Source organism: Nycticebus coucang, chromosome 1 (genome assembly GCF_027406575.1).
Source record: "Nycticebus coucang isolate mNycCou1 chromosome 1, mNycCou1.pri, whole genome shotgun sequence".
Lineage (NCBI taxonomy): Eukaryota > Metazoa > Chordata > Mammalia > Primates > Lorisidae > Nycticebus > Nycticebus coucang.
The window spans coordinates 129,405,872-129,424,719 of NC_069780.1; the positions used below are offsets into that span (position 1 = coordinate 129,405,872).

General features: G+C 40.8%; 1 protein-coding gene across 3 annotated transcripts in view; it reads left to right on the plus strand.

Annotated features, from left to right (window-relative positions):
* HOMER1 (homer scaffold protein 1) overlaps nt 1-4,445 on the plus strand; it is a 154,485-nt gene extending 150,040 nt beyond the window's left edge. For all 3 annotated transcript variants that reach the window (XM_053587700.1, XM_053587706.1, XM_053587704.1), the window contains exon 9: nt 1,332-4,445. In XM_053587700.1, the coding sequence (XP_053443675.1) occupies nt 1,332-1,520 (189 nt within the window). In that variant the 3' untranslated portion in view covers nt 1,521-4,445. The remainder of the gene's footprint in view (nt 1-1,331) is intronic.
* The last annotated feature ends 14,403 nt before the right edge of the window (nt 4,446-18,848 follow it).

An 18,848-nucleotide genomic window follows, 5' to 3' on the forward strand; every position in this document is an offset into this window, starting at 1 on the left:
CGGCTAGGGCGCCAGCCACATACACTAAAGTTCACGGCCTGCCAAACAACAATGACAACTACCACCAAAAAATTGCCAGGCATTGGGGCAGGCACCTGTAGTCCCAGCTACTTGAGAGGCTGAGGCAAGAGAATCGCTAGAGCCCAAGAGTTGGAGGTTGCTGTGAGCTGTGACGCCACAGCACTCTACTTAGGGAGACATAGTGAGACTCTGTCTCAAAAAATAATGATAATAATATTAATTTTTTTTAAATTCCACTGTCCTTTAGACTTAATAGAATTTCTTTTGAGAATTTGAAACATCTTATTTTCTGAGTTTGATTCATGTTGTATAACTAACACCAAAATGTTTTCATTGTCCCATATAATTTATGTATTTGAATGTAGTTTGTGTCAGTCACTTAATTTCTTTCCAATGTAAAAGTGAGCTTTCCAAGAAGGATATATAACTTTCAATTCATTGTTTACCTGACTAGCTTATTTAAAGTATAATGGTTGGCTTTCTGCCATTTTTCTTAGTCTGAGTTTATTTTGTATCAAAAAATTTATTAAACATTTTTTTCCTGACATGAACATTTGATTCACTTTTAGCATTTTTTTTCTCTCTTTTGTTTGCAGCATATTGGAAGTGTTATACTTCTCTAATATGTACAGTTTTTATATATCTTCACTACAGTTTTAGCAATTGAGCTATATTCTCTACACATGCATTCATTTAATAGTGAGGCAAAGCAAAAAACAGTAATAATATTCAAAGAATCCTAAAATCTTGTTGCTTTCTTTGCTAAATCTTTCTCCAGAGTTACTAGTAAGAAGAAAAAGTTAAGTTCTCTTTTTCTTTGCCTGCTTTCACCTGAGGTTGCTAGTGGTTATTCCACAGGAAAAGTATTAGACAGCAATAAAGACGAGATATAAATGATCCATATAATGGGTCTCAGTCCTATGTCAGTATTTGAAGTACCTAGAGTGTTACTTAGCACAAGGTCAGTAGATTTTTGTTACGTGGTTAGATTCATCAACAAGATAGTCATTAAGGGTGGCACCTGTGGCTCAAGGAGTAGGGCGCCGGTCCCATATGCCTCAGGTGGCGGGTTCAAACCCAGCCCCGGCCAAAAAAAAGAAAAAAACAAGATAGTCATTAAATCACATGGATCTCTGTCTGAGTTGGCCAAATTTTAACATAACCTTAAATTGTGTTAAGATTGCAGAGCTCATCCTGATTGTCAAACTGCATTGACTACTGAAAGATTGATAATGACAGGAAGTTGTGTTGTTTCTAAGTGATAAATTGACATATATATACACATATATGTAACGCTTTTGTTTCTGAAGGAAGTAGAAATTCGGAACAAAGACCTGGAGGGACAGCTGTCTGACTTAGAGCAACGTCTGGAGAAAAGTCAGAATGAACAAGAAGCTTTTCGCAATAACCTGAAGACACTCTTAGAAATTCTGGATGGAAAAATATTTGAACTTTCAGAATTACGAGATAACTTGGCCAAGCTACTAGAATGCAGCTAAGGAAAGTAAAATTTCAGTGCCAATTGATTCAAAGATACACTTATCTCTCTTCATAGGACTGTTTGGGCTCTGCATCAAGATTGCACAAAAAATTTGAATATAACTCCTCCGGGAGGAGAATCTTTTGAAAATCGGAATTGTATATTTCAGTGTAAATTTTAGAATTCAGCTTGTAGCTAGTTGGGAATAAAAAGAGATGAAAAACTTGAACTACAAATTACCTCCATGTATATTATTGGCCATAGTTAACTAGAAAGTTATAAATAGACACTTAATGCAATCTTTTTTTCCGATATTAGCCAATGGGAGAATTAACAATGTCTGGGTCACATCCCCTTTTTGTGTTCAACACAGTGAAGATTACCTGCTTTTTAAATTAATTTATTTACGATCTAGAGCTGTGTTTTGTGCAAAAACTTAGTGATGGAAGCCCTGTCTTTTGTTGTAATCTGAATAATTTCTCAGGATATTTTTGCACTGCTGAAAAGCAGTGCCGTTACCAATTAATTCTTGCCAGGAGTGAGAAAGAGCCACATCTTTAAATGAAATAGACTATAACTGGGTGTATAGAGTTCTTCCCTTTTTTTGTGCTGGAAGATATTTCACTCTGGTGACTATTCTGGTACACTCTGGTGTTCTCTAATCTTATCTGTTGTATAGTTTACTTTTCCATATTGATTACATGTATTTATGAGAAGATATTGTCTCCCATTTTATTACACATTTTAAAGCCAACTAATGAAGGCAGCTGAGTCCCTCAGAAATTTTTCTTTTTGAATTTCTAATAAATTTGACACAGTACTGAAATACAGCAGCCCGTCGTTGATGGTCTGGTCTAGCAATGTTAAGTATATTTACAGAATATGCAGTTACATTTATTTATATATTTTGCAAGAAATTTTTTCTGAATGACCAACGCATTTCGATTTATGAATAATAACGGTTATTGGGGAACTGTTTATTATAGATAATTTTAAGGTGTATAACTATTTTAAAGAGGATCCATTTACATCAAACAGCTGATCAGAGGACTGTGTCTGAATTGTGATGGTGGCAGACGGAGATGGAGCTGTGTCTTCTGTCTGGGTCTTCACATCATTCACATCTTTATTTAAACCTTACAAGGCAATATTCTGAACTGTTAACTAGGCATTTCAACACAGGAATTAAATTCAATAGGCTCTTCTCAGTGAACAGGTTTTAATGTTGTTTTGATGTAATTTTAAAAGACTTTTAGCAAACATGCATTTCTTTATATATTTCTTTCACAAAGCTATTTTAAAAGTAAGCCAAGTGCTATCTAGTCTGCTTATGGAGTAGGAATTGCATCAGAGTACATAATTCTTGCTGTACAATGCCTGTGATGTTGAGGAGGGTCTTTTTAAAAGTGTATGCTTGAGTATCTGACTCTATGGAGTCTATAAATGCACCGACTTTTTGTTTGTATCCCAAAACGATTGAATTGTTAAGTACGAAATTGAGCTAATGAATCAATTTGTAGCCATTTTTTTCACTCAAACAGCTACTCAACACTAGACAATTTTGTTTTACATGTATGTGTATGTATGTAAATACATACATATTAATTTATATGAGAGTGACAAATAAATGATTTGTTTCTAAAGTTAGTTTCTAAAGTGAGTTTTCAGGTGTCTCTGAAAAAGTTTATAACAGACACGTAATCATTATGTATTATATGGGCTATAACATCCTGTAAGTTACCTCCATCTATTTTAGGATATTCCTCACCTATTTATTATAGGGAGAATAATTTAGATACACATGCTCAGAGCTATTTCTCTGATAAATCAGGTAATAAAATTTATTTGGTTGATGGAATTTTTGAAGTAGATGTGATTTTATCGATAACACCAGTTTCTGAGTAACAAAGAGCACCAGGTTTTAACTTAAATAGGGGATTTAACATTAAGGATCAGGGAATTTAGTTATGAAGAGTTAAAAAAAAATTTTAAAAGCAGTATAAGCTGTTGAAATGGTAAGTGAACTATTTTAATGATGTAATAAAATATTTTTAAATTTTGACATAGTGGTCATTTAATGGGAAAATAACTCACCAGAATGTCTCCACATGAATTATATTGATAATGTGAGACATTATGTGTAATTTAATATATACATATACCCATATGTATATATAAAAAATTATTTTTAATATTTTCCTACTGATATGAAATTTAAAATTGGAAATTTTGTGAGTGTTTTCCTTGTCCAATAGAGCCTAATTGTTTCCTTTTTTAGTGACTTAACAATTTCTTGAGGGCTGCACCTTTAAACTCCCAGATTGTCAATAGACCTGTACAGTATATGGGATAAGGTGGACACAAGTGCACATATAAATAGAATCTTCTTAAGACTATTTTAAATATCGTTTACAGTAGGAGAGTATCTAGAAGTCATCATCTGCAAGTCATAATTAGATCGTGTGCCTACTGTAGTTTTTCCATTTCTGTATTATATAAATAAACATTTGCATTTTAAAGTTCGATTTTTCCCAGAGACAGATTATTATATAATGTATCTATATTTAGATCAAACTATGGTAATATATTTGTCCGAAACGGTGGTGGGGACTATAGCCTGAACATGTGGACTTGCAGCGAGCGACACGGAGGAGAGCAAAGATCGATCCCATTGTGTATAAGTTACTCTGTGAGAACTATGAATCCTTGTACAAAAACAAAAACTGAAGAAAAAAAAAAGACAAAAATACAGTTTTTATTTTGAAATATATTTGTCGTTCTCTGGAGAATGTACTTTATCTTTTTTTCTTTCCAGTCTTTTACAGATACTTAAAAGCATTTAAGTGATGGCAGCATTTACTTAAATCTTACAGGTGCTCCTGGATTTTGCATTAGTATGTTATGTTGTGAAATCCTAACTTTGACATAAAAGGTTTTATAAGTATTTCCCTGCCTGGAAAATTAGTTTTTGTTTCTCTCTTTCTCTCTCCCTCTCTCTGCCTCTCCCCTGCCTCTCTTTCCCACTTTTCTTTCTCTGTTCCCCCTTCTCCTTTTCTGCCCCTTTCTTTCTGCAGATTAAAAAATATGCACGAAGTTGCATCCGTCCTTGTCCCTATAGAAGGCCTCCAGCACCGTCATGCACTGGATATTTTGCTGTCATTGAACCGTTGGAAAGCAGTTAGAGGAAAAACTTCACACTTTTTTTTTCAGGTGGAATGAAAAGGGACACTCAAAATTTAGCTGCTGCCACTACCCTCGTTTAAAGTTAATTTCTTTGCCCTGTTGAAATTAAATTTACTCATTAACGTGTGCTACAGTCTTTCATGTTTTTATTTAACTCTGAAGTGTCCACTTTAGCGGCTTTCCCCGGGGTCCTGATTTCTGTCAGTACTGAAATGAGAAGCAGGCTAGGGGAAAGTTTTGTTGGTTAGCAGTGGTTTGTTGCTTATTTATTTGATATCAAATGCTTTTAACATCCTGAAACTCTGTACTTGAAGTCAAGAAACTGTCTTCATTGGATTTTGCACCCCAAATGTACGTGTATACCATTGTTCCATTATCATTTATGAGGTAATTTATCTAAAATCTTTTTAAATAAAAACTTTTCAGGTAAGAAGTAGTTGAGATCAACAGTTTTTTTAAATTTCTCAAGTAGGCCGCCATGGTATAGCGTTAGTAGGAATAAGTATTTGTTGAAAAGATAATTTTTTTGTAAAAGAATATTTTAGAAATTTCTAGAAAAGGATCATTTAGAAAACAAAAGAGTCTAGCCGGGCGTTGTGGCGGGCGCCTGTAGTCCCAGCTGCTCGGGAGGCTGAGGCAAGAGAATTACGTAAGTCCAAGAGCTGGAGGTTGCTGTGAGCCGTGTGACGCCACTCTACCAAGGGCAGTAAAGTGAGACTCTGTCTCTAAAAAAAAAAAGAATGCTAAAGCAAGCAAAAGAGTCACCTTACTCTAAATTGAGAAAGTATATTTTTTCTAATATTTCTTTTCAATTGGACCTTGAATTTTTTATGACAGTTTTTCTTTGTCGGAACCCAGTACCTTGATGTCACGCAAATGAAAACATAGTTACTGAACAAAAGAAGTATTTTGCATTTCTTAAATATATTACCTAATAAAATAGATAATAATTTCATCCAGAAAACTCAAAACCTGGATCTGCACTACACTGTCTAGTGATTTCTGCTTAGTGTACTAGATAGAAAAAACACATTTTAAGTCATTTTTACCAAAATGTGACCCAGGGAGAGCAATACAAGACCACAAACTCCCAGTTGACTTCGAGCCAATTCTCTCCTCTCTGTAAGGACTCCTCTGTCCTTTAGATTAAGGACACATTCCAGGGCATGCCAGAAGTGTGTCTGGATAAGAAGAGGATGGATATTTTGTGAAAGCGGACCTTGCAAAAAGAAGAGGAATATTCGGCCTTCAGTTTTTACCCGAGGCATATCAGGATAGGCAGAAACATAAAGTAACCCCCAACTGTGTCCCACCTTGCTGCTTCCTTCAGCTGAACAATTTGGGGTTGCCCTAATGAATTTCAGAGCCTTGCAGAAGACACTGTAACTTGTCAGGATCTATAACCTAATATAAGACACCTAACGTTGAAAACTTACCATTTTAAGGAGTTCTGAGCAACTTTTGTCAGTTATTTTCATGTCGGGTATACCCAAGGGTGGAAATGTTACTCTGCCTTCTCCTAGTAATGCCTGATAAAGGTAACAGATGCCTAAGAAATGTAAAATTCAGGCCATTTCTGTAGCAGAGAACAATGTCTCGTGGATATTTTTTCCACAAGCGTTCGTGATTTTTTCCTTCTTACCTGTGTATTACAACTATCATACCATATGCAGTGTTACCTAGCCACTTCTACGTGGCTTGTGGATGTGACTGACTTGATTGTTCTACCTCACTTAGTGAGAACAGTGGTCTGAGGAAGCAAGGCTAGAAAGTTAGAGAGTGGACGTGCCTGGAAGGAATGCTTTCCCCACAGCTTCATAGTGAAATGGAAAAGTGGGGAGTATTTGTGGCACATCTGCTGGGTTACAGGCACCATACTCATGGCTTAACATTTTATTTCTACATATAAAAGCCCGGGGGTTCCTTTGGGAGGAGAGGGAACCAAGAAAGAAGAAAGGCTCGATGGTTGCACCTGCTCCGTTCCCAGGTTTGTCAGTCTGGTACACCAGTGGGAAAGTGGAGGTCTCGCTCGTATTTCTTGTGCAGTTTTCCCTGTAGTTCATCTTCCTTGATGTCTTCACCGAGTATTTCATATTCATTCTTCTTGAACCTCTTCCTTCACCCTTCTTTGGTGTTTATAAAGTGCCTATGACCGTGAAGTTACAAATCACACCTTCTTTGCAGGTGTCATTTTATGCAGTGTGTTTTGGTCACAATTTTTTTTTAACTTGCAGACTTTGTATAGTTTCCAGTTAGAAAGACAGTGAATAATTATAGAAGCACCTGCATTATGCTGGGCGAGGGGTAGGAGATACAATAGCAGCCCTCGGTGCCTGGCATAGTGGCTCATGGCTATAATCCTAGCACTTTGGGAGGAAGAGACAGGCGGATCGCTTGAGGCCAGGAGTTCAAGACCATCCTGATTAAGACCTTGTCTTTAGAAAAAGTAGGAAAAAACTGGACATGGTTTTGTGCACCTGTAGTCTCAGCTACTGGGGAAACTGAGACAGGAGGATAGCTTGAGCCCAGGAGTTTGGAGGTTGCTGTGAGCTGTGATGACACCACTGCTCTCTAACCCCAGATGACAAGAGTAAGACCCTGTCTCAAAAAAAAAAAAAAAACTCCAGAATTAGGTTTTCTCATGTACCAAAGAAGCAACCCTTTTTGTGATAAAGTAAATGTAAAATTTGCCATTTTAATCATTTTTAAGTGTATAATCAGTGGCATTGAGTGTATTCAAATGTTGGATCAGTCACCACTGTGCATTTCCAGAACTTTTCGTCAGTCCAAACAGAAACTCTGTACCCCCCCCTAATAATAACTCCCTCTTCCCTTTCTCCCACCCACGCCCCTGGTCACCTCTATTCTACTTAATGCCTCATGGACTTGCCTATTATAAGTACCTCATATGGGGCAAATCACATAAGACTTGTCTTTGGGGGGTCTAGTTTGTTTCACTTAGCATACTCGGCTCTCTCTCTTTTTTTTTTTTTTTTTTTTTTTGAGGCACAGTCTCACTCTGTCACCCTTGGTAGAGTGATGTGGTGTCATAGTTCACAGCAACCTGAAACTCCTAGGCTCAAGCGATCCTCTTACCTCAGGCTCCCAAGTAGCTGGGACCACAGGCAGCTGCCACTACGCCCTGCTAGTTTTTCTATTTTTAGTAGACAGGGTCTCACTTTTGTTCAGGCTGGGCTCTAACTCCAAATCTCAAATAATCCACCCACCCTGGCCTCCTAAAGCACTAGGATTACAGGTGTGAGCCACTGCACCCAGCTTAGCATAATATTTTCAAGATTTATCCATTTCATCACATGTATCAGAATTTCATTCCTTTCTGAGGAATGTTTATCTAGTCATTTGTTGACACTTGGGTCATTTCCATCATTTGGCTGTTGTGAATAACGATAATCTTTGAGCCCCTACTTTGCAATCTGTTCGTTATATACCTAGGAATAAATGGTAATTCTGTTATATACCTAGGAGTAAATGGTAATTCTGTGTTTAACTTTTTGAGGAACTGCCAAAAGATTGAGTTTAAATTGGGTAAACTTAAAAGATTTGTATGGGCAGCGCCTGTGGCTCAGTCGGTAAGGCGCCGGCCCCATATACTGAGGGTGGCGGGTTCAAACCCGGCCCCGGCTGAACTGCAACCAAAAAATAGCCGGGTGTTGTGGCGGGCGCCTGTAGTCCCAGCTACTCGGGAGGCTGAGGCAAGAGAATCGCTGAAGCCCAGGAGTTGGAGGTTGCTGTGAGCTGTGCGAGGCCACGGCACTCTACCGAGGACCATAAAGTGAGACTCTGTCTCTACAAAAAAAAAAAAAAAGATTTGTAAAACAAGGTGCCAGTTCTTTGGGAAATTAGTCTCAGGGTTAATGTTTTGTTAATAGACCAAACACTGGTCTATTGACAAAACCTTGTCTGAGAGAGAAACTCACAGTTTAGTGCAGGACAACACTGAGTTACTTCCCAGTGCACAAGTTCTGTGATAAAGGGCAACCCAGGAGGAGGAGGGTGTGGGAAGTCTTCTTCAGAGGAAGAAGAAGAGGCCTGTCTGAGTTTTGGTGCAGGAGCTAGCCAGTTAAAGATGGGGTGAAAGAGTTTCAGAGAATGTATCTTGTGCAAAAGCTCAAAGGGGTAACAGCATTGGGACATTCAGAACATTAGAATGGGTCAGAACAGCTGAGCAGAGGATGTTAGAGTGTGACAGAAGATGGGCATAGAGAAGAACGGAAAGGGAGAGCAAGAAGGACTCTGAAGTCATGAAAGATTTGGGTTTCATTCTGAAGGTAAGGAGAGATATTGAGGGATTCCTTTTTGCAAAGAAAAATGTAATCAGAATATGTTTTGTTAGGCAGATCACAATCCTGGTTGAGAGGCTGCAGTATGGCAGTGGTGATGAAGACGGAGAAGATGGAGTGTATTCAGGAAGTATTTGGGAGGTGGAATCAATGTGATTTACTGACTGGTTTGGAAGCTGCGTACAGCGGCTTGTACTGTAATCCCGGTTACTCAGGAGGCTAAGGGGGGAGATGGCTTGAAACCAGGAGTTTAAGTCTGTGCTGTGCTTTGAGCTCACCCGAGAACAGCCACTACATAGCAAGGCCCTGTCTCTTAAAAAAAGAAGAAGAAATGATGAAAAGAGGAATGCACGATGACCTCTGGATCTCTTGAGTTGGACAATCAGATGAACAACCCCATTTACTGAGGCAGTGAATTCAAGAGGAGAGAAGCTTAATTTGGGTGGAGGTGAGGAGGCAGAGAGAGGAGTATCAAGGACTAGTTCTGGGTTTTGCATCGTCTGGGATATTCATGTGGAGCTGTGGGCCTAGATGGAGCCTGAGAGAGAAATAAGAGCTGGAAACAAATATTTAGGAGTTGTCACTGTACGTAATGGTAACTGAGGGCGTGAAAAATGGCTCCAATGAAGGTTGAAAATGTCACCTTGGGCCAGGTGCAGGAGAAAAGCTTGTGAAGAATGGCCACGAGGTCTCAGTAGACAACTTGAAGAGTGGAAACTCTGGAGCCTAGAGTTTCAGAAAGCCACATTTCCCACCAAAACACCAACAAGTCAAGTCATGTCTCAAGGTGATGGTATTCAGACAGTGTGCTGTTGAGGTCCTTAATTTATATTTCATTTTAAAATACATCTTAACTGGCTTGGTGCCCACAGCACACAGGTTATGGCACCAGCCACATGCATTGAGGGTGGCGGGTTCGAACCTGACCTGGGCCAGCTAAGCAACAATGACAACTGCACAACGACAAAAATAGCCGGGTGTTGTGGCGGGCGCCTGTAGTTCCAGCTACTTGGGAGCCTGAGGCAAGAGAATTGCTTCAGCCCAAGAGTACCCTTCTACCAAGGGTGGCATAGTGAGACTCTGTCTCAAGAAAAAATAAAATAGAATAAAAAATATATATTTTAACTTTTACTAAAACCCAAAAAACTCAAACATGTGGTTTATAACATTTTAAAACATTGAAGTCCAGCAAACATCAGTGCCAGGTTAATTTTTTTTGTGCAGATGCCATAAGGAGGCCATCTCTCTTAAAATGAAGAGCTACCGTTTCTCAGTGTGAATCAAGACTGTCTCAATGGTGTACAACTGAAAATACAGAAGTAGGGTCTACATAAGGTCTGTCTTTATACCCAGTCTCAAATGTTTATTTATGAAGATACCTTCATTTTTTCGTACTAAGTGTTAGATCCCATTCACCTTGTTAATACGCTGGACTTCCGTGTAGTTGCCATTTTAAAAGAGGGGTAGCACCCACTTTCTCTGTGACTTACCTGCCTATCTTCACAGTCAAGGTCCAGAGGTGTAAGGGTATCATGTATATCTCTTTAAATTTATTTTGATACTGGATGCATCACTTAAGATCAGGCAATTTTTTTTTATTTTTTTTATTGTTAGATCATAGCTGTGTACATTAGTGCAATCAAGGGGTACAATGTGTTTGCATTGCTATAGAAATTTCAGAGAGTTACCATTCCATTATCTTTAATTTCCCTGACTCTTTTCTTCATATTGATTCATAAAGAAATTATAAGGGCAGTGCCTGTGGCTGAAGGAGTAGGGTGCTGGCCCAATATACCAGAGGTGGTGGGTTCAAAACCGACCCCAGCCAAAAAACAAAAAGAAATTATATATAATTTATTTCTGGTAGAAATGATCTCAAATGATAACACCACCCTCCCATACTCTGTGTATTTAGTTTTAGAGTGCTCTATTTTATTTTTGTATTTTGACCTTTATTTCTAGTTTGCATTACAATTGAAATTAGTTTGAATTCCCTTGAGTAGACATGCCTTGTACTACTTAGGTAACAAATCAAGCATGTTTGACATTCCAAGAAGAAAAAAGGAGCCACCAGTATTCAAAATTGGCTCCAAATAATCCGTAAAATTTGCAAATCACTTGTGAACTACCCAATAAACTCTAACTTTTAAACCACTTTTGTTCACATTTTTTTCTTTCTTTTTTTTTTTTTTGTAGGGACAGAGTTTCACTTTATCCCCCTCAGTAGAGTGCCATGGCGTCACACAGCTCGCAGCAACCTCCAACTCCTGGGCTTAGACAATTCTCTTGCCTCGGGAGTAGCTGGGACTACAGGCATCCGCCACAACACCTGACTATTTCTTTGTTGCAGTTCGGCCAGAGCTGGGTTTGAACCAGCCACCCTCAATACATGGGGCCGGCACCCTTAGGCACAGGCGCCTCCCCACATTTTTCTATTTAGTGATTAATCTTCATCTCCTTGGGCAGAGCCTTTATTTTAGAGTATATTCTGTGCATTACATCTCAGTGGTGGCTGGGCACTGTGGCCTGTAATCCTGGCACTTTGAGAAGCCAAGATGGGAACATCACTTTGACGCCAGGAGTTCAAGACCAGCCTGAGCAACATAGTGAAACTACAAAAAATTTAGAAAATGAGCCAAGTGGGGTGGCATGCACCTTTAGCCCCAACTACTCAGGAGGCTGAGGCAGGAGGATTGCTTAAACCCAGAAGGTCCAGGCTGCAGTGAATTATGATCATACCACTGCATTCTAGCTTAGGTGACCCAGACCCTGTCTTAAAAAAAAAAGAAAAGAAAAATCAGCATTATACGTAGAACTCCATAATCTATGGTGGCATGGCCAACTGCACCACGTCACAACAGTTTTCACAACAATCTCGGCAACTGAGTGTCATTGTTATTCCCATTGTATTGGCCAAGTAAGAGGCAGAACCAGGGGTATAATGCAGATCTTCTGTCTCCTCTGGCTCTCCCACTCTGTCATGCCCAAATTGTGACCTGCAGATATTTTGTAAGAAGTCACATACAGAAGTTTATCAATTTGCAGTATTTAGGAACCTATCACTTAAGAAGAAAAACCAAATGGTTTGTCTTCTGTTTGACAATGGTTTTATGCCTTTGAATGTTTCCCTATTTCCTTATTTTTTTTTTCTAAACAAGAAAAAAGGTGGGGGGCGCCTGTGGCTCAAAGGAGTAAGGCGCTGGCCCCATACGCCAGAGGTGGCAGGTTCAAACCCAACCCCGGCCAAAAAAAAAGAAGGTTGGTGGAGCATGACGGCTCAGGCCTATAATCCTAGCACTCTTGAAGGCCAAGATGGGATGATCTTTTGAGCTCAGGAATTCAATAGTCTGAGCAAGAGCAAGATCCCATCTCTACTAAAAGAAAAAAAAAAAATTAGCTGGGCATTGGACAGTATCTATAGTCCCAGCTACTTGGAAGCTAAGGCAAGAGGTTCTCTTGAACCCAGGAGTTTGAGGTTGCTGTGAGCTATGAAGACGCCACAGCACTGTAGCCTGGGCAACAGAATGAGATTCTGTCTTTAAAAAAAAAAAGTTAAATTACATAAGTGGTTTATATATACTTTCTTTTTGTGTTGTGTTTGTTTGTTTGAGACAGTCTCAAGCTGTCGCCCTGAATAGAGTGCTGTGGCATCACAGCTCACAGCAACCTCAAAGTCTTGGGCTTAAGCGATTCTCTTGCTTCAGCCTCCCAGGTAGCTGGGACTATAGGTGCCTGCCACAATGCCTGGCTATTTTTTTTTTTTCTTTTTTTTGGTTGTAGTTGTCATTGTTTGGTGGGCCCAGCCTGGACTCGAACGCCCCAGGTCTAGTGTATGTGGCTGGTGCCCTTAGCCGCTGAGCTACAGGCACCAATCCTGTAAGTGTTTCTAATATGGCTAAAGCAAGTTGACCTCAGTTCTATCCCTAGAAACTATTACTGTAACCTGATTAATGTGTGTCCTTTTAGCATTTTTTTTTTTCTTAGAGACAGGTCTCCTGTTGCCTAGGCTGGAGTACAGTTTTGATATCACTGTAACCTCCAATTTCTGGGCTTAAGTGATCCTCCCACCTCAGCCTCTCAAGTAACTAGAACTACAGGTGTGCACCACCACACCTGGCTGTTTCATCATTTAATATGCCTTTATATGCAACATATATACACTTACAGAAATACCTAGTTTGGGGAGGCAAGGAGTGCATAAATTTTGTTGTATATTTTGTTTTACAGTTGCTTTTTTTAAAATTTCAAAAATCTGGCCGTGTGTGGCATGTTTAGATCTACCTTTTTCCTTTTAACGGCTTCAGAGTATTTCATTTTATGTCTATACGAACCCCTTCTTGCCTCTTGGCGGCTACTTGTTAAATGTTAAAAGTGTCCAGCACTAATAATTAGTACCCAGTTACCCAGTGTCCCGCAGTGCTTCGTGTATCCCAGTCACGGGGAAGCATGAACTCTGGATGAATATTAAAATAAAAACTGAAAAACAAATGTTTTCACTAGCTTTGATGGAAATCTTTCCAAATTATACTGTAAACAACATCTAGTGACATGCTTTGGGCATAGTGAGTGTGTTGAATAACTGAACACACTCACTACCTTAGAAAAGAGAGGACGCTACATGTAAATTTTCACCTTTGTTTGTCACTTTATCCACTGTTGTGCAGTGCAGCCACCTGGCGCTGCCTGGGACACCATCAAAGGTATGCAGGGCAGTTTAAAACCCGAACTGCTGTGCTTTCAAAGTGGGAAAGAAATGGGTAGAATAAGAAAAGAAAAAAGGAATGGGAAAATGCTCGAACTCTAATATATCCAGACGATGCCTTCCCCTCACGGCAGGAGCCTTGGCTACCTATAGATGCCTGGGCTCTGGGAGCACCCGCTGCAGGTTCGTGGTTCATTCAGTCAAACATCTTGTGAGCCCCATGGAGGCACGAGGCCCTGCGAGTGCAAAGATGAGAAGGCACAGTTCTCAAGAAGCCCAGAGTCCAGTGAAGAAAGTGCATGTGCTGCCCGAGAGGCAGGCAGACATCAGCACTGTTAGCGTACCCAGGAGGTAACCAGCCAACATCGTTGACGGGTTAGCACGTGAGCGGAGATGTAGAAGATGAATAGATGTCCGCTTTGAGTAGTGGCGTGATGGGAGAACGCAAGCCCCACGTTCAGATTCACGGTGCTAACACCCATCGGTGGCTAAGCTGGGGACACCAAAGCAGACAAGGCATACAGATCCAGCAGTCCCGACTTCCAAAGGCAACGAATGAGAAGCCGCTGAACACTTGAGGAGAATGTGAGTGGATGTGCATTTCTGAGACAGCAAATCACTCCGGTTGCAGTGTCAGGAATGGCTGAAAGGAAGGTTATGGAAGACAAGTTTCAGAATTCAGGAAGACTTTTTTCTTACATTGTAGCAATCCAAGTAAGAGAGAAAACTGGAAGTGATGCAAAAACAGCCGAACTAAACATGAGAGAGGTTCAAGAGGTATGTGGTGGGATGAAATTGTGAATTTTGCATTTCTGCCCTTGGCATTTGTTCTTCCGGTCTCTCCTCCTACCCCCAATTCAGGCAACAACAAACACGTTCTGCTCCCTTGGCCCTCAGGATCAGATGGTTACTTTTCATCAATAAAAGGTCCAATTCTTTACTTTTGAGTTTGCCACCTCAAATGAGATTTTTTTATATGACACCCCCCTTGCGATGAGGAAGAAGAGTCAAAGAAAAAGTTATGAGAGTGTGGCAAATGTTACTAAGGAGGGGCCCTGAGTGTAGCCTCCTCTCCCAATGTATCAGTCTTAGATGGGAGTTTTGGGGTTAAATAAGCGGACCCATAGATAGGATTGGGGATAAAGAGCAGAGGACACCCATGCTTCAGGCTCTGGGTTTGATCTACCGAAGAATTTCCCTGGGCCGGGATGACGCAGCAGCCACTGAGTTGAAATGACAACATGGTGTTTCTAGTCTGAGAGTCCCAGCACATTTCTTGGGCCCCCGAGTGGCACAGGAAAGCATCCAGTTTCCCCTGTCCCGCCCTCTTCCGTGGGCATAGTAGTGTACAAAAGAGCCTCTGCATGTAGACAGAGGCAGGGATGAGGACAACACAGGGTCACTTGAGTGGATCTGGGTCCAAAGACCAGGATGGACATCTGGGTGGATCCTGGGGGAGAAAGGTGCTGGTGACCAGGGACAGACAGAGCCCAGATGTCTCTTCAAATGCCAGCGTGGATAAGGATGGATCAAGAACCAAAACCTGTCACTCCCCAGCTCCCAGAACTTGGATGTGAAACATCGATGAAACCCCAGGGAAGAGGTAGTAAAAGAAAAACCCTGAATTGGCTGCTTATCTTGAATTGACAAATAGGATGTTGCTGCTGCTAGGAAGAGTGAACACTCATGTGGGCAGCACAGAATTTGGAGGAATGAAATTATATTCTTTCCATTACTCCCAACAGTAGATTTTTTAAAAAGAGAAGAAGAAAGAAATTATATTCTTTGCATTCCCTAGTTGTGACCTGAGAAAATGTATCTATTCAAATAGATTTTAGGAAGTGGTAACTCTGAAGCATGTAGGTTTCTGGATTTGGCTTGAAGAAAGATGGCTTTGGGTGTGTTGAGTGTGAGGTGCTTCTCCAGATGCCTTATGGATCTGAAGCCTGGGAGAGAGTATAAGATGGAAAAATAAATTTGGAAGTTACCAGAAAACAAGCAGCGAGTGAAGCCCTGAGCAGGTGAAATCAAATTACGGATGAAGAGAACAGGGGCCCTAGCAAACCTGACATTTTGTGCAGAGAAAAAGGGAGCAGGAGCCTGTAAAGAAAGGTCCAACATGACCCTAGAACTGGTGGGTGACACCAGATAATCAAACTAACCCCACAGCATCCAGCCCAAGGATAATTCAGTGTTACAAACCAAAATTCTTTGTGACAGCTCTTCTCCTTATCAATCAGGAAATCACTGGCCGCAAGGCTGGACCTTGTAAGGCACGTTCTAGTTGCCTGGGGACGCCAGGATTCTGACGACCAGCAACCGCTTTGTGTTCATGTGGCAGGTGCAGCCTTGCTCATCACCACGTTCCAGCCAAGGACATTGTAGTTGACACACACAGCACTCCTGCCTGCTGTGTCAATGTGCTATCAGAATTATTTTCACTATATAACTGAATTCTCCTTTTAATAAAATAGCTCTACCTCCGATTATTTTCAGAGATTAGGATAAACTTGTTCGTTTTGGTCTATGTTCCTTCTAGGCAGCAAGAACTACATAAATCCATCATTCCCTCATCACTGGCTACTAGGAAGCTCAAGATCAGGTTTGGTGTTTAATTACTATAGTGTTCCTCAGATCTTATTCTAGTTTTTTTCTTCCTCTTCCTCATTCCTGCTTCTATTTCATGATCAGTACTTTGGTCTTGTTATACTTGTCTGATAACACATACGTTTTTATTATAAGCTACTTCAAACCTTTTTGAATTTGGCAAGGTACAGAATAGCTTTTTTTTTGAGACAGAGTCTCAAGCTGTCATCCTGGGTAGAGTGCTGTGGCATCGTAGCTCACAGCAACTTCCAACCTACAATTTGGGCTCAAGTGATCCTCTTGCCTCAGTTTTTCTATTTTTAGTAGAGACAGGGTCTCACTTGTGCTCAGGCTGGTCACGAATTCGTGAGCTCAAGCAACCCACCTGCCTCGGCCTCCCAGAGTGCTAGGATGCTAGGATTACAGGAGTGAGGCACTGTGCCTGGGCTGGAATAGCTAATTTTTTTTTTTTTTTTTTTTGAGACAGAGCCTCAAGCTGTCACCCTGGGTAGAGTGCCGTAGCATTACAGCTCACAGCAACCTCCAACTCCTAGGCCCAAGCCATTCTCCTGCCTCAGCCTCCAAAGTAGCTGAGACTACAGGCGCCTGCCACAATGCCGGCTATTTTTTGGTTGCAGCCATCATTGTTGTTTGGCAGCCCAGGCTGGATTCAAACACGCCAGCTGAAGTCTATGTGGCTGGTGCCTTAGCCGCTTGAGCCACAGGTGCCGAGCCTTTTTTTTTTTTTTTTCCAGTTTTTGGCCAGGGCTGGGTTTGAACCGGCCACCTCCGGCATACGGGGCCAGCACCCTACTCCTTTGAGCCACAGGTGCTACCCCAGAATAGCTAATTTTTTTTTTTTCCTTTTTTTTTTTGTGTGTGGTTTTTGGCCGGGGCTGGGTTTGAACCCGCCACCTCCGGCATATGGGACCGGCGCCCTACTCACTGAGCCACAGGCGCCACCCCAAGAATAGCTAATTTTTTAAAGAAAGGTCATTATAATCTTATAAATTTTCTTTTTTAACTATACCTTCAAGTTGGACTATTAGCCTGTAACTGCTTTCTTTTATTTATTTATTTTTTATCATCCATTGAACTTTTCTTTCTGTCTTCATTTATGATTACAAAATTCATTCCAATAAATAATTCAGGGAAGCTTTATTCTGATAGTTAATCTATATATCAAGAATAAGAGAAGAAATTAAACATTCAATTGCTTCTTGCTATAGGGCATAGAAAGAAGCCAGGTAGACTCATCCAGCAATAGCAGGAAGCTTTCCTCCTTAGCCTGTGTTCTGTGACCATTTTAGTTAGACTTTTAAATCATTAGAATAAATCTTTCCTTCTCTATATCCAAGGTCAGAGCTATTAGCAAGCTACTTGCTTTGCCTGTTGAACCATCAGAGCAAGAACTGTTTTTGTTGTTGAGACATAATCTCACTTTGTCACTCTCTGTAGAGTGCATGACGTCATAGCTCACAGCAATCTCAAGCTCTTGGGCTTAAGTGATTCTCTTGACTCAGCCTCCCTAGTAGCTGGGACTACAGGTGCCCACCACAACACCTAGCTATTTTTGTTTAGCAGGCCCAGGCCAGGTTCGAACCCACCAGCCATGGTACATCTGGCCAGCTCCCTAACCAATGAGCTATGGGCACCCAGCCATGCGCAAGAACCTTTGAAGGTTGTCAGAATCAAAATGGAGTCACCTATATTTTTTAAAAAACAAAAATCTTTTTATTAATTATTGTTTTTAATTTCCCTCCCTCCTTCCCTCTCTCTGTACCCCCTTCCCTCACCCCTCACCATGTACCAAGTCATCAATTGTCCTCATATCAGAATTGAGCACATAGAATTCTCGCTTCTCCATTCTTGTGATGCTTTACTAAGAATAATGTGCTCCACTTCCATCCAGGTTAATACAAAAGATGTAAAGAAAATCTTTGACAAGTAAAGCCCAGAGTGCTATAAAGAGAAGACTCCCAGGCTAGGTGCTGTGGCTCACGCCTATAATCCCATCACTCTGCTGGGTAGAGATGGGTGGATCCCTTGAGCTCAAGGAGTTTGAGGCCAGCCTGAGCAAGAGGGAGACCACGTCTCTACTAAAAATAGAAGAACTAACGGGGAATTATGGCCTGCACCTATAGTTCCAGCTACTCAGGAGGCTGAGGCAAAGGGATCGCTTGTACCTAAGAGTTTGAGGTTGCTGTGAGATAGGATGCCCCAGCACTCTACCTAGGGCAACAGAGTAAAACACTACCTCAAAAAAAAAAAGCTCTCACGCTTATATGTCACAAAAGACTACAAAAACAACAACCTTGCAGAAAAGCCATTGCAACCTTACACACACAAATAATACTCCGGTTAGGACATCTGCCCGGCGGCTAGCTGGCCAACCGCAGGGGCCTCACCCTTGCTGTTGTTCTTTGCAGCCATGGATAATAATTTCAAAAGAGTAATTCTCCTCTTTTTTCCTTTAAAGCATTTTGTCTTCCTTTGCCTCCCTGAATAAGGCCTGCGTTTTCCTACTGCACTGCTGCATGCCGGAATCAGTATCTTTTTCTTTTATCAAGCCTCT